This window comes from Neovison vison, chromosome 2 (genome assembly GCF_020171115.1).
Source record: "Neovison vison isolate M4711 chromosome 2, ASM_NN_V1, whole genome shotgun sequence".
Taxonomy (NCBI): Eukaryota; Metazoa; Chordata; class Mammalia; order Carnivora; family Mustelidae; genus Neogale; species Neogale vison.
In genome coordinates this window covers 207,649,746-207,664,487 of record NC_058092.1, presented here as the reverse complement: position 1 = coordinate 207,664,487, position 14,742 = coordinate 207,649,746, and the positions used below count along the sequence as shown (strand labels likewise).

Here is a 14,742-nt window from a genome sequence, read left to right as displayed (position 1 = left end):
CAGTCCTTAACTTCAGGATATAATGCTAAGTCCAGGTAGATGGTGTCAGAATTAAATCAAAAGGCAGGACACCCAGCTGGTGTCAGAGCTGAAGGAGCATTGGGAAGACACCATGTATTTGGTGTCAGAAGTGCTGTGAGGAATAGTGGTTCATTCACCGCACGGGTGGCATCTTCAGTGCTAACAGGTTTCGAGGACGACCGACCCTGAATCCGGCACAAAGTCCTGCCTCTCCTCAGTGAAAGCGTGTGATTCTTGCCCTTTGGTACCAGGCAGCCCTGCCCCTGCTTCCCAGTCCTCCGACCACGTACCAGCAATAGTATCCCTCCATCTTGGCCAAGGTGCTGTCCTTGACCTTGACCACACACTGAAGGAAATGAGATCAAGACAGAGAAAGAAGATAGTGACAAGGTGAGGGGAGGAGAAGCAGAGAAGAAAGCTGGGGGATTGCCAGGAGCCCATGGCAGTGGTCAAGCCAGTGCCATTTGTGAGCATACAGTGCCTTTCCACAGGTCGTTAGCGCTATGTTGAAGGTTAAGATTGCTGCAACGGTGAACTGGTTATCAAACATGTAAAGAGGTAATCATCAGGCACCCTTTAAAATTCACCTCTAAAGGGCAAGGTCATGGAATCATCTAGTTAATTAAAGCAGTGCTACTTGTTTAAGTAAACAACCCTGCATTACTGGGGTGAGTGCTGGTCCAGTGGTTCTCGAACTTCAGTGGGCCTGGGGAGCTTGTTAAGATGGAGAGTCTGCAATGGTGCTCCTCTCTGTGGTGTTCCTCCCCCATTTCCAAGAGGGCCGATGGTGCAACTCCCCAAGCTTGGCTTGATTAGTCTTTTCCCCATGTTGGTATTTTGGGTTCACCTCCCTGGCAGGCACCATCATGTACCCATTAAGAATATGGACTTTGTAAAAAATTAAAAATTAAAAAAAAAAAAAGAAAGCTTGCCATTTGCAACGACATGGATGAACAGGAGGGTATTATGCTGAGCGAACTAAGTCAGTCAGAGAAAGACAATTATCATACGATCTCCCTGATATGAGGAAGTTGAGAGGCAAAGTGGGGGTTTGGGGGGTAAGAAAGAAAAAAACGAAACAAGATGGAATCAGGAGGGAGAAAAACCGTAGGAGACTCTTAATCTCACAAAACAAACTGAGGGTTGCCAGGGAAGGGGGGTAGGGAGAGGGTGGTGGGGTTATGGAAATTGGGGAGGGTATGTGCTATGGTGAGTGCTGTGAAGTGTGTAAACCTGGCGATTCACAGACCTGTACCCCTGGGGCTCATAATACATTATATGTTAATAAGAAATAAAAAATTAGAAAAAAAGAGTATGGGCTTTGGCATTAGAATAACTTGGGTTTATCACTGTGTGACCTCAGATATCTTAGCTCTGACCTTCCTCATCTATGGAGTGGAGATGGTATCAATATCTATTTCACAAAGTTATTGAGAGGATTAACTGAGTCAGTATAGGTGGAAAGTTCTTATAAAGTGTGAAGGGCTGGATGTTATTGTTACTATTACTTCTATTGCTACCTAATTAATAACTCTAATGGACCAGGTTCCTGTGCTGCAAGAAAGCCTATCCCCAGTGTAGCAATCCTTGCAAATGTGCTCAGTGAAATAGAACTTCATTACCAAAGAGGCCGGCACAGCACTGCTGGAGGAATTTTCTTCCATCCTTCTGCTGTTTATGAATAAACTAGAGATTTCCAAGACTTCATTGTGGAGGTTTCGCAGCTGAAGATGCCGATAACCTGGAATAATGCAGAATTGGTAGAAGCCTGTTAGCCACGCACCCCAGAGCTCTGTCCAGGAGACACCCCGGGGAGGGCAGTCAATGGTCGGTGGAAATCAGGCCTTGGCGATGGGTGGGGAGTGGCAGCAGGCACGCAGCCAAGAGTTGCCTTTTCCTCAGCAGACTGCTGTCCCTGGGGACAGTTCTGGATCACCGGGTGGTAACTAATTTGCCTAGGTACTGTTTCTTTTTTTTTTTTTTAAAGATTTTATTTATTTATTTGACAGACAGAGATCATAAGTAGGCAGAGAGGCAGGCAGAGAGAGAGAAGGAAGCAGGCTCCCTGCCGAGCAGAGACCCTGGGATCATGACCTGAGCTGAAGGCAGAGGCTTTAACCCACTGAGCCACCCAGGTGCCCCACCTAGGTACTGTTTCTAACGTAGACTCAAAGCGAAAATCCTAAACTCAAACAAAATATACTAGGAAAACCTGACCACCTCTGTATCAAGTCATCTACAGTTACCGTTCTACAAATATTCCCTCTTAGAACAGTTTTGGGGATAATATTCCAACAATAGGGGGTTGGCTAAGTAAGTTATGGTTTGAATGTTTGTACAAAATGGAATAACATGCAGCCAGTAAAAGTGGTAATGAAGATGCATGGCTGTCAGCATGAAAAGTCACCCCTACATACACCAGGAAGTGAAACAGTAAGGTGTGAAGCACTAAGATTAGTAGGAAGCCTATTTGTTAAAAATATACATTATGGGGTGCCTGGGTGGCTCAGTGGGTTAGGCCTCTGCCTTAGGCTCAGGTCATGATCATACTGCCCTGGGATCGAGCCCCGCATCAGGCTCTCTGCGCAGCAGGGAGCCTGCTTCCCTCTCTCTCTCTCTCTCTGCCTGCCTCTCTGCCTACTTGTGATCTCTGTGTGTCAAATAAATAAATAAAATCTTTAAAAATATATACATTATGTAATATGTATATGTATGCATGTTATGTATAGTATATAAATACATGGGCAGAGAAATAAAGCCTGCAAAAGAAATACACCAAAAGTGATGATTTTGGATGGGGAATGGATGGTTAAAAAGAATTGTTTTTGCTTCTCTGTACTTTCTCACATTTCTGTAATGACTGTTATGAACCGAATTGTCTTCTCCAAATTCTTATGTTAAAGCTCTAACTCCTGCGACCTCAGAATGTGACTGTATCTGGAGGGAGGGATTTTAAAGAGCGTTAGGGCCTGTAGGAAGTTAAAATGGGTCATCAGGGTGAGCCCTAAACCAGTATAATTGGTGTCCTTATATGAAGAGATTAGCACAAAGACACAGAGAGACACCAGCCACATACTGCAGACTGAGGGAAGACCATGTGAGGACAGAGCAAGAAGGTGGCCGTCTGCAAGCAAGGGAGAGAGGCTTTGGGAGAAACCAATCCTGCCAACACGCTGGTCTGCAGAACTGTAGGAAAGACACGTCTGCTGTCTAAGCCCCCCATCTGCGGTGCTCTGTTATAGTGGCTGGAGCTGACTAAGGTAGTGACCAAGGGCTGCTTGCATAGTGGGGAAAGCAGAAAGTGTAGGGGCCTGTCACGTGCTTGTGGCAGTTGGAGTGTGGTTGTGGGAAGAAGTATGTACTAGAACCTTGGTACTCAGAGCAGACCAGCAGGGTCAGCATCCCTGGGGGCTTGTTAGCCATGCAGAATCTCACGCCCTGCCCCAGACCTACTGAGTCAGAATCTGCATTTTATTACCAAAAGTCCCTGGTGAGGCTGAACCACCTCAGGCCAACAGCCCCAGCCTGTGCTCAGCATTCTCCAACCACCCCTGCTCTGCCCCAATACCCACCCCAGGTTCTGCCCCTGGATGAGGCTGGGGCCGACTCCCACCACGGCCTGCTGATGCCACAAGCATACCTCAGCCCACCTCCTCTCAGGCTCCTTTCCTCTCCTCTCTCTCTGTTTTTTGCTTTTTTAATTAAAAAAACTTTTTTTTAAAAAAGATTTTATTTATTTATCAGAGAGAGAGAGGGAGAGAGTGAGCACAGGCAGACAGAATGGCAGGCAGAGGCAGAGGAAGAAGCAGGCTCCCTGCCGAGCAAGGAGCCCGACATGGGACTCGATCCCAGGACGCTGGGATCATGACCTGAGCCGAAGGCAGCTGCTTAACCAACTGAGCCACCCAGGCGTCCCTAAAAAAACTTTTTAATGTAAGTTCTAGACCCACCGTAGGGCTTCACCTCAGGACCCCAAGAACAAGAGTCCCCTGCTCTTACCGACTGAGCCACCTAGCGCCCCTCGGGCTCCTCTCCTAACGTCAGTCCCTGCTCTAAACATGCCAGGTGTGGTGGGGGCTACTGGGAAGGGGTGTGTGGGACCGGGAGCACAAACACTCCTCCCCACAGGAGCAGAAGCAGAGGCTGCGCTCTTACGGGATGTGGTCAATATGTGTGATTTTAGGATGATGTAAAAGAAAAACCTCTTCTGAAATGTTCTTCAATAGTGTTCAAATCTGTATTATTACTTTATGCCTCTTATTTTAACTATGTACTATGGAACTTTTACACACACACACACACACACACACACACACACACACAGTGGTAGGAAGATAGGAAGAGCACCAAAAAGTCCGGGGCATCCATCAGGTAGCCACACTAACGATTAGCATTTTAATGATTATATTCTACCTCGTTTTAAAGCCTTGAGTGGGATGATTCTCTGAGCGGTTACAGCCGAGCTGTTGTTTTCCACAACCGCAAAACGAAGAAATATGAGGTCTTCAAAGTGAACCCGGAAGAGAAACTGTTCGTTCCACATGGGGTTCAGAGTGTTCCGGTGGATGGGCTTTGTGCGGAAGTGGCAGCTGTCCAGGGGCATGCCCAGGACGTCGACTTCGATGCACGGGCTCCCCGTGCTGCTGTTTGGACACACGTTTTGACCAGAGACGATCTGAGGGAGAGAAAAGGATCCAAGTCACCGAAGATGTCAAAGGAACAGAGCAACCTCTATGCCTCATCGCTTCCCTCCAAGACGACATGGAACACTCTGGGATGAGTGTGGTAAATGGTTAATAAAGTTGCTGAAAAAAAAAAAAAGTGATTGTAATTGGGTCATCACATCACATCAAGTGAAAGCCTAATTCGTCCACAGAATTCACCCGACCATAACCTTCAACTATGAAAATGACAAACTACTTTCAAAAACTAAGCAATCAAGAGGATTGCATTTCTCAAGAAAGCAAGAGAAAAGGGATCGTGGGCAATGTAACTGAGAATCGTACTAACATTCTGTTCAAAAGGTTTTAGGTGGATATATTTGATATACCCCAAATCTTTTTCGTGAAGAGTTGAATTTTGACGTAAGTCCCAGGGAATGTTGTTAAAAATTAACCCACAACCTTCTGTAAGTAGATGGAACTATACTTGATTCCAGCTGAAAGGGTCAAACAGAAAGGGGCAGCTGCCCTGGTCTTGGGGCCAGTGAAAAGCAGTTTGGGAGGGAGGAACACATGTGAGTGGGATCCCCTGGGGCTCTGAGGTATCAGGAGCACAGTCTGCCTGGCAGTCTTCCTTTGCAGCCAGCCAGACAAGATGTGAAGATGGAGAGAAGAGGTAGCTTCGTCCCTCCCTGATTTTTCTATCACCATCTGGCAGTTTTGTTTCTCTATCAACTAAGTAGGAGTGAAAGAACAGGGAATAAGTCTGGGTATTGAGCTACTGGGGCTCAGCTGTTGGGGTCAGCCTGTGGAGTTCTGATGACTAGTTAACTAGGTAATAAAAGGAGTAAGGAGAGGCCCAGGAATGATAGTTAATCTGCAAGGAGAAAAGATGTTTAATTGATTTGTATATTGAGGCCTGTCTGATCTTGTAAGGACTTAACAGAGTTTAAGATGATCTGCTCTAACCAGGAGCTCAGCGTTTATGGGATCCACTCATAGTTATGATGCTCAGGGGCAGGAGGACAGAATCCATCATCAATATGCAGGTGAAGGGCGCCTGGGTGGCTCAGTGGGTTAAGCCGCTGCCTTCGGCTCGGGTCATGATCTCAGGGTCCTGGGATCGAGTCCCGCATCGGGCTCTCTGCTCAGCAGGGAGCCTGCTTCCTCCTTTCTCTCTGCCTGCCTCTCTGCCTGCCTGTGATCTCTCTCTGTCAAATAAATAAAATCTTTAAAAAAAAAATATGCAGGTGAAGCCGGGACCTCAAAATTTCACCAACTGGGCTCTTGCAGATACAGGGCCTGGTGAAAGCGTATCGAAACCAGAGCCACTGCTTTCTGAGAGGTAAAGATATTCTTTTGGGAACAAAATCTGCATGAACAAGACTGTGACACAAGACCTTTGCAATGCCTTGAATTCAAGACCAGTTCATATTCAGGAAGTCTTATAGATATTACTATATTCTGACAACAGAGGCCATGCTTACAGTTAAGGAATAGACGGCAGGCTCCATGTTGTCCAAGTCTCTTTCCAAGGGTGAAAACTTTTGGTACATGGGACAGTTCTTGTCCCACAGAACTGGGGGTTTCAGAACATAGCCACAGCCACCGTTGGCCTCAAACATGGCAGCATTTAAATGTAAGGGGAGATCTGCAAAATAAAGTAAAAATTGCTTGTTACTTGGTGGCTCACGTGTCATCTCACACATTTACTTTCAAGCTCAAAAGAACTTCGGATCCATTTTCCCCTAAGCTGAAGCATGAAGAAGAGATAACTACATTCACGGCATAGACTGTGTGCCTACCGCACCTGAGGCACAGCCGATGACGAGACGCGGGATCAGCCTCTGCGGAGCTCACGCTCCATCCCACATTTTGCCACTTAAAAACTCATGCAAATAAAAATTCACAACACCCATCCAGAAAAATCCATGAAATACCTCATTTTGTACTGAATTTTGGAAAGGGATAATGGCATTTTCTTATCCCCACGCACCAAACATTGCAGAAAATTGTATGAATAATCCTGGCTTTTTCAAAAAGAAGATGAAATCTTAGGAATACAAGAAAGGTGAGGAGAATAGCCAGAAAAATTTAAAAAATTGTCTTTGAAATCTCAATTTCAACCCATAAATCGCAATACGTCTACCTCTCTCTCTCTCTCTTTTTTAAATAATAGTACTTCCTTATGAAATGTACTTCCATCATGTCCCCAGTCCCCTCAGTCATAAATGCCTGGAGCTCTCACAACAGCTTCCAGTGTCTGGTGGCCAAATTTTATTTGGCATGTTCTCTGACAAAAGACTGGACCCCTGCACTTGTAGCCTCTTCCACATTCAAAGGCTCATCTAATGGCACACGTCTGTAAAAAAGTGGCCCAAATGAGCAGTTTATGAGACACACCTGACAAATGTTCTCTCTGATAGATTCCTCCCCTGTGCAGAGTGAACTTGCTACATGGACCAACATCAAGGAAAAGTGTGGTCAGCACCGTGGAGCAAGGAGAAGTTGGCCTTCACTCGTCTCGTGTGTAACTTTTTTCCATGTACATGGGGGTTGGCTGGGGCCATGTGCAGGAATTGTGGGGGGAAGATGTCTTAGACACATGAAAGCTCCAGGGGCCTCAGCCTCCTTAGCTACAAAATTAGCACTCTGGACCCCACCTCTCAGGCTCAATCTGGTCCCCATGTGACTGATTCATTGAGACTTGCCCAGCTGGTAAACATGAAAAGGAGAAATGTTCCTCATGAAATGAGAGCAGCTCCCACTCCCTGTGCCCTTCCCGTGCACCAGCCCCTGTGTGGAGCACTGTGTGTGCATCAGTGCCTCCATAACCCATGGGGTAGCTTCTGTTAGTATTTTCATTTTTATGATGAAGAAACCAAGGCACAAGAAATGAACAAATTCAAGGCACGTGGCTCGTGAGTGGTGAGTTGGCGTTCACACTTGAACAGCCTGACCCAGCTTAACTTCCGAACCATGTAATGTATACTTACGTTAATTACTGAGTCTGAACCGCTGAAGCTATGTAGTCTATATCTCAAGGGGTGTCATAAAGATAAATGAGATGATGAGGGAAGGTCCCTACCCTGACACGTGGCACACAGAAGGTGCTCAATAAACAGTAGTCATTAAATATGACTATGATGTCAACAGCCATTTGGGTTTGAAGTCTGATGGCATTAGTGATATGTCTATCCTTACAGCTTTCCAAAATCTGGACGTGCTTTGTCTTAACTAAAATCCCATTTGGTGATCCACTTTGTAAAACAGATCCACGTGGAGATGCTCAGTTGGGATAAAGGTGGGACCTTCAAGCCCAGTCCTTCTCTGATCCTACGGCTGGTCCCAGATCTTCATCTAGGGATATAGTTTTAAAACCCTGGTTCTAACCAATGGACAGAGTACGCAGGAATCTGTCTAACCCCATCATCCCTCTTAGTCAATGCATGTGATGGCAGATCAAGCATAGCATCACCTTAAAGTCTTCCATTCTTTTAAAAACTCCATAGTAACTAGACACCATTCTCATAATATTTTCCCTATATTTTGGGGCCGGAAAAGTCATCATAAAGAGTGTGATCAAGAAAGCATAATAAATATTACTGGAAGCTTGTCTTTGGACTAGGGCTGAAGGTCTATATACTTGTAGGTCCTAGGACATGATGCAGAATATGTTCTGCTCCAGATGGGAAAGAGTGTTGCAGGACTGTTGCCAGCAACAACAAGGGTCTGTCTGCACACCAGCTTCAGGTGAGTTTCCCAGCTCAAGAGTTGGTTTTATTGAGGAGACGTGGGCTACTCCTGGTTCTAGATAACTGTATACCTTCCAGGAGTTGAAGGAGCTATTAGAGTTCCTGGGAAGAGATCAGCCTAAGTCTACGGACACCCCATTGTGGCATCAGAGTTCTCTGAAATTCAGGAAGTTGTAAGGTAGATGAGATCCATAGAAAATATCTGGAGACTAAAGGGACAATGGGAGGGGGTTCTGTTTTTTGGTTGGGGCATTTCATGGAAAATCAAGCACTCCCTAGCCTAGAAATTCTTTTCAAAAATTAAGAAATAACGATTCCAATGTTGGCTCTTATCTATTTGGACTCACATCCACAGAGAAGTACCTAGAAGAGATCTGGACCAAAAATCATGAACCACAGGTTCAGACTGCAGCAGGGCTAATAGAGACAATCTGTTTCGGCTCAGTGCAGCATGCATTTATTGAGCACCTAGTGTGTGCAGGTTATGACGTGGCTCCACCCTCAATTTGAGGAAAGAGGACTACAGATGAACATTTTACAGATGAACACCCTGACACTGCGTGTAGCTCATGCTCTGTGCAGTGTGAGGAGATGTTTATCATTGCTTGCCGTATTGAAATCAAGAGAGGATCTATGGCAGTACTCCATCCTGGGAGCTGGAAGGTTTTGCAGAGAAACTTGATGGACTGCATAACACAGCCATCTGCCCCCTCTGAGTGCAGGAGCTCCAACACACTCTCTGGCTTGACTGGGGACAGAAGAGAAACCTTCTGGGGTGAGTGGAGGCCTCGCGGCAAGCTCAGTGCATGGTTCAGACTGTGGGGGGCTGAAGGAGGGGCCGTTCCTGTGTCCCCTTCAGCCGTGGCTCCCTCTGCCGTCAGCGTAGCCAGTATGTCTGCAGCAGCCTTGGCACTTCAGGAGAAAGGACACATCCCAAACCAAATGTATTTCCATTTCCTTGAGAAAACCATTTTGCTAGTTATTTCAGTTTACTTAAAATATTTCAGGATCATAATAACCAAGGGGACCAGTGGACACAGGGCTAAGGACAGGGCCAGAGATGTGAACCCACAAGCCACTTGGGACAGATTGAAAAGAAATTTTTACAACTTTGAAAATATTTCATTATTATTTCCACTTGTGAGTCCAAATCATACTGTTTTCATAACTTATCAAAAAACACTTACGACAGTTAATGTTTGTGGAATGCTTTCTATGTGCCAGGCACTATGTTAAGTATGGTACTTCACTTGCATTGGCTTACTTAAAATCAACGGAAAGAAACAAATATTAAAGGGCACAAAGACCGGACTGGTACCTGTGACCATATATCTGTGGGGTCAACCACAGACGGACCCTGTTGGCACCAGTGCCAGGCTGCTTGGTGGTCCCAGGACTAACGCTGTGGTTTGAACTTGGCTGGGGACAGGGCTGTGCTGATAGGTCAGCACGGTTAGTGAGGATCTGATTCGGTTCACGTGAGAGGAATGGGGAGGCCGCTCCACTCTTCAAAGGAAAGACTCTGGTTTTTGAATGAGCTTTTAGAAAACACTTAAACATTTCTCTTTTACTCTTTCCTCATCCTCTGTAGCTTCCTCACTCCTCCCCCAATCAAGTGGACACAAAACACTTTATCCTCTGAACTTACATAATCCTCGAATCTATTATTATAAATCATTCTGTAATGTGGAACAAATTAACTGCTCTGTGCCTTGGTTTGCTCATCAGAGAAATGGGGATCCTAAAGGTACCTACCTTGTAGGGTTGCTGTGAAGATTAAATGAGCTAATGGGAGGGGGTCCAAGAATTCAGCACAGTGCCTGGTGCATGGTGAGCCTGCCGTCAATGGTAGCTCTTACCTGGAGTTTTAGGTCTCATCGGTTCCCTGGTTAGGAGAGTCTCATCCCCAGTGGGGAAACACAGACATTACTCTCTCTGTTCATGTGGTTCACTCTTGTTTTCTTTGTGTTAGCCACTCCTAGAACACTGACTGTTATTCTCTATCCCAATCTCAAAGGGAAGACAAGAAGCTCTAATGATTTTAACGTGCCAAGTGTTTGAAGCCACACTACTTTTTGACAGCAAGAACAAAAGCTTAGCAAGAGAACTTCCTAAAGGGTATGAGAAAATCTCTACCTCAAAGATCTTTAAAAACAAACTGGACACAGCCCTATCAAGAGCAGTCAAATGTTTAAGAAAATGCTTTTAAAAAAGGGGGCAGGAACAGGAGATAATAAGGGGCCCCGCTTCATGGTTCTTATCTATTGCCTTAATCAAAACATCCAGGGCACAATTCCTCCAGGGCACAATTCCTTATCAAATTCACTTCTGTTCTCTGTAGTCTACCCCTTGCATATGGTGTGCGCCGTGTGGAATCTGGCCCCCTTCAAACAATCTTGCTTGTTGCCCTACATTTGCTGAAACATAAGACGCAGAGGAGAGAGGTGGGGAGGCACCCTTCTGGGGGAAGCAGGCCCATTACCATCTGTCTGGTAGTTGAGCGCCACGAGCTGTATCCCATGGAGCCAGAACATGAGGGGATTGGGGTTGGAGGAGTCGATGCGGGTGGCAGCCGGGTAAGTCCTCAGCAGCTGACAGGCGGTGTGCTGGATCAGTTTCTGAGAATACCTGCGACACAGACGTTTGGCGGCATTTTCATTCAGCGATGAGATATGGTAACATTTGGGAGTTCTAATGATAGCGCTGAGGGATGTGGTTGGGTTCAGGGGGGAAGAAGATTCCTCCCAGGCCTGCCGCATTGCTTCACAGGAACCTAAACCCCCAAAAGATTAGCCTCAGATTAGTGCAGAAAACTTTACAAATTTTTAGAAAGATAAACCTGAACAACATCCTCATAGGCAATCATAACACGTAACACATCGGAATACATCTTGCCTGTTTCTTGTGAGCTAGTCCACTGCCTTGAAACAAAATGTAGCGAGTGTGTTTTAAGATGAGTGTAACAACGCTAATTTAAATCAAAAGCCCAGAAGTCCTCTGCCTCGGTATCTCATCTATTCTGTGGATAAATTTGCACAAATACACAACCACACACCCCCAAGGGTGTTCACTCTAGCACTGTTTTTTTCTTTAAAATGGCAAAACAAAACAAAACCCCAAAACCGAAAACTCCCAAACTGCTGCTATTACCACCCCACCTCCACCCACTAGAAAGCAACCGAAATGCAAGGAAGCAGTTAAATAAAGGACAGTCTATCCACACAACAGAACACCATGGGAGCATTAAGGAGAATAAGGTAGATATGCATAGAAAGCTATGAGGAAAGTTACAGCAAGTATAAAAGTTATACAAGTCTCCCTGATTTTAAACTATACTACAAAGTTATAGTAATCACAGTAATATGTTATTGGCATAAAAGCAGACACACAGATCAATGAAACAGAATAGAGAGCCTAGAAATAAACCCACATAAATACGGTCAATTAATTTGTGACAACAGAGCCAAGAATATACAACAGGGAAAGGATTGTCTCGTCAATAAATGGTGTTGGGAAAACTGGATATCTACATGCAGAAAGGATGAAAGTAGACCATTATCTTACACCATACACAAAAAATTAAATTGAAATTGTTTAAAGACTTGAATGTAAGACCTGAAACCACACAACTCTTAGAAGAAGACAAAGGCAATAAGCTTCCATACATCAATCTTAGTGTATTTTTGGATCTGGCTCCAAAATTAAAGGCAACAAAAGGAAAAATAAACAAGTGGGACTAGATCAGACTGAAATGCTTCTGCACAGTGAATCTACTGAATGGGAGAAAAATATTTGCAAATCATATATCTGATAAGGGGTTAATAGCTGAAGTGTATAAAGAACTCAAATAACTCAAGAGCAAAAAAAAAAATCCATTTGTTTAAAAAATGGACAGAGGATTTAAGCAGACATTTTTGCAAAGAAGACACACGGAGGGCCAACAGGCACCTGGGAATATGAACATCAATAATCACCAAGGAAAGGGAAACCCAAACCACAATGAGATATCACCTGGTAGAATGGCTATTATCAAAAAGACAGGAAATAACGAGTGTGGGAGAGGATGTAGAGAAAAGAGAAACTTCACACACTGTTGGTGGGAATGTAAACTGGTGCAGCCACTATGGAAAACAGTAGGGAATTTCCTCAAAAAATTAAAGATAGAACTACTATATGATCCAGCTAAACCAATTCTGATATAGTTATCTGAAAAAAATAAAAACATCAATTCCAAAAGATACACGCACCCCAATGTTCACTGTAGCATTATTCACAACAGCCAAAATATGGAAACAACCTAAGTGTCCAGTGAAGGATGAATGGAAAAGGAAGACATGGTATACATATACACAGCAAAATACTACTCAGCCATACAAATGCAGGAGATCCCACCATTTGTAACAACATGGATGGATTTTGAGGATATAATGTTAAGTGAAATAAGTCAGAGAAAGACAAGTACCACATGATTTCACTCATACGAGAAATATAAAAAACAAAACAAACACAGAAAACCAAGCAAATCTCCTGGATACAGAGAGCAGATCGGTGGTTATTGAAGGGGGTTATTGAAGGGTGGGTGAAGGGGGTTAAATGTATGGTGATGGATGGTAACTGACTAGATTTATTGTGGGAATCACTTTGCAGTGCATACAAAGATCAAATTACTATGTTGTACACATGAAACTAATATAATGTTATATACAAATTTGACCTCAAGAAAAAAAAATGTTATCCAAGTATGTTCAGTTATATCCCATTTGGATTATCTTAAAAAGAATCTTATTTTTCTTGAACAAAACACAGTAAACTTAACAGTGGTTACCTCTGGGGAATAGAACTGGGACATGGAGAGTGGAAAGGAATTTTAATAATACTCTGAAAAGTTTGGGTTTTTAACTATGGGAATTTATTACTTTTATAATAAAAAGTAATTAGAAATAAAATGGATATATCTTCTGAAGTTATAAGGATGAAGAGTTATAAGGATGAAGAGTTCCAAGAACAACTAGAATGTTCCAAGGTGGCTCCAATTTTTACTTTTGAGGCAAACACTATTAGAACGTCTTCAGTGAAATGTTATTTTTTAGGAAGTTAAGAGTGTAAATTTGTAATTTAAAATATATTGGTATCACACTTAGATAACACAACATTCATGAACATAAAAAAAGAAATTAAAGTTCAAGGGAAGTGCTTAGATGGTCAAGCATTGGAATCATCCAGCATGCAGAATTGGGCCAAAATATTGGAAGAAGGTGACTTTACTTTTTCCAGATGCTTTGTTAAACGATGCTGTCTCCCCAGGGCTCATTCTGCCCGGATTGTTGCCAAAAATGGACTTCCTGCTTTTCCTTTCTTTTCCTCTGCTAGAGCCAGATGCATTTAGAGTTGACAGGCCTGTTCCCATAAAATGAAAATAAATAAGCCAAAAACTACAAGCAAGGGAACTCAACATTTTCCATCCCCGTTACTGTTTATTTTGAAGTCCTACTACTCCCTTGCAGCCCCGGGACAGAAGACCTACTAGCATTTTTAGTATAGTTAATAATAGCATTGCAGGCATGGTAGCAAAGCTTCTCTGTCTCTGGAGGCAAATGTGGCAAGATCATCACAAAATCATACACACACACACACACACACGTACACACACCCATTTGAAAGATTTTGAAAAACCGTAGGAAAAGAAAGTTCCCTGGTCAGTATTTAATTATCAGAACCTAATGACTCAACTCAGAGCAATGAAAGAATGAGTCAAAGCCTGAGCTTCAGCGTCACACTGTCTGGTTCAGTTACTGCTAGTGGCAGGTTGGCTTAACGCCTCCCTTCTCCGTTCCTCAGTTTCCTTATCCATGAAATGGGTGTGATGACTAGAACTTGCTCACAAGGTTAGCCTGAGGGTTGGTTGGGAAATGCTGTGGTGATGATCCTCATGGTTCATGGCTTCTCTTGCTTACTCCTAATCCTGACCCTTCCTGCCTGGCACAGAGCCCGGGGGTCAGCAGGAACGTCATAGGGTTTTGCTGAATGAGGAAATGAAGGTGGACCTGGCTCCAGTGCAGGGAGAGTCCTTTAAAAGCACCCACAAAGCCAGAGTTGCCTCCAAACCCTTCAGCGTGTACAACTATACCACTAGAAAGTCACTCCTTCAGCTGAAGCAGTGGTCAGAAAGTCCTCTTTGAGATGAAAATACACCTTCCAAGAACATCGGCAAAGATAGGCTAAGGCGGTGCTTAATAAGAGCACAGACCCTGGGGTTCACAGCCTGTTCCTAGTGGTGTCACCTCACATAAATGACTCAGCCTCTC

The 14,742-nt window shown here is 44.1% G+C and overlaps 1 protein-coding gene across 4 annotated transcripts in view; it reads right to left on the bottom strand.

Annotated features, from left to right (window-relative positions):
- The window catches only part of PLCE1 (phospholipase C epsilon 1), a 328,811-nt gene that overhangs the window by 15,992 nt on the left and 298,077 nt on the right, over window positions 1-14,742 (bottom strand). For 3 of the 4 annotated variants that reach the window (XM_044240131.1, XM_044240133.1, XM_044240132.1), the window contains 5 exons: window positions 13,703-13,834; window positions 10,920-11,210; window positions 6,170-6,333; window positions 4,435-4,696; window positions 1,644-1,762 (listed from right to left, as the gene is read on the bottom strand). In XM_044240131.1, coding sequence (XP_044096066.1) covers window positions 1,644-1,762; window positions 4,435-4,696; window positions 6,170-6,333; window positions 10,920-11,210; window positions 13,703-13,834 — 968 coding nt within the window. The remainder of the gene's footprint in view (window positions 1-1,643; window positions 1,763-4,434; window positions 4,697-6,169; window positions 6,334-10,919; window positions 11,211-13,702; window positions 13,835-14,742) is intronic. The other variant, XM_044240134.1, reaches the window with a different exon arrangement.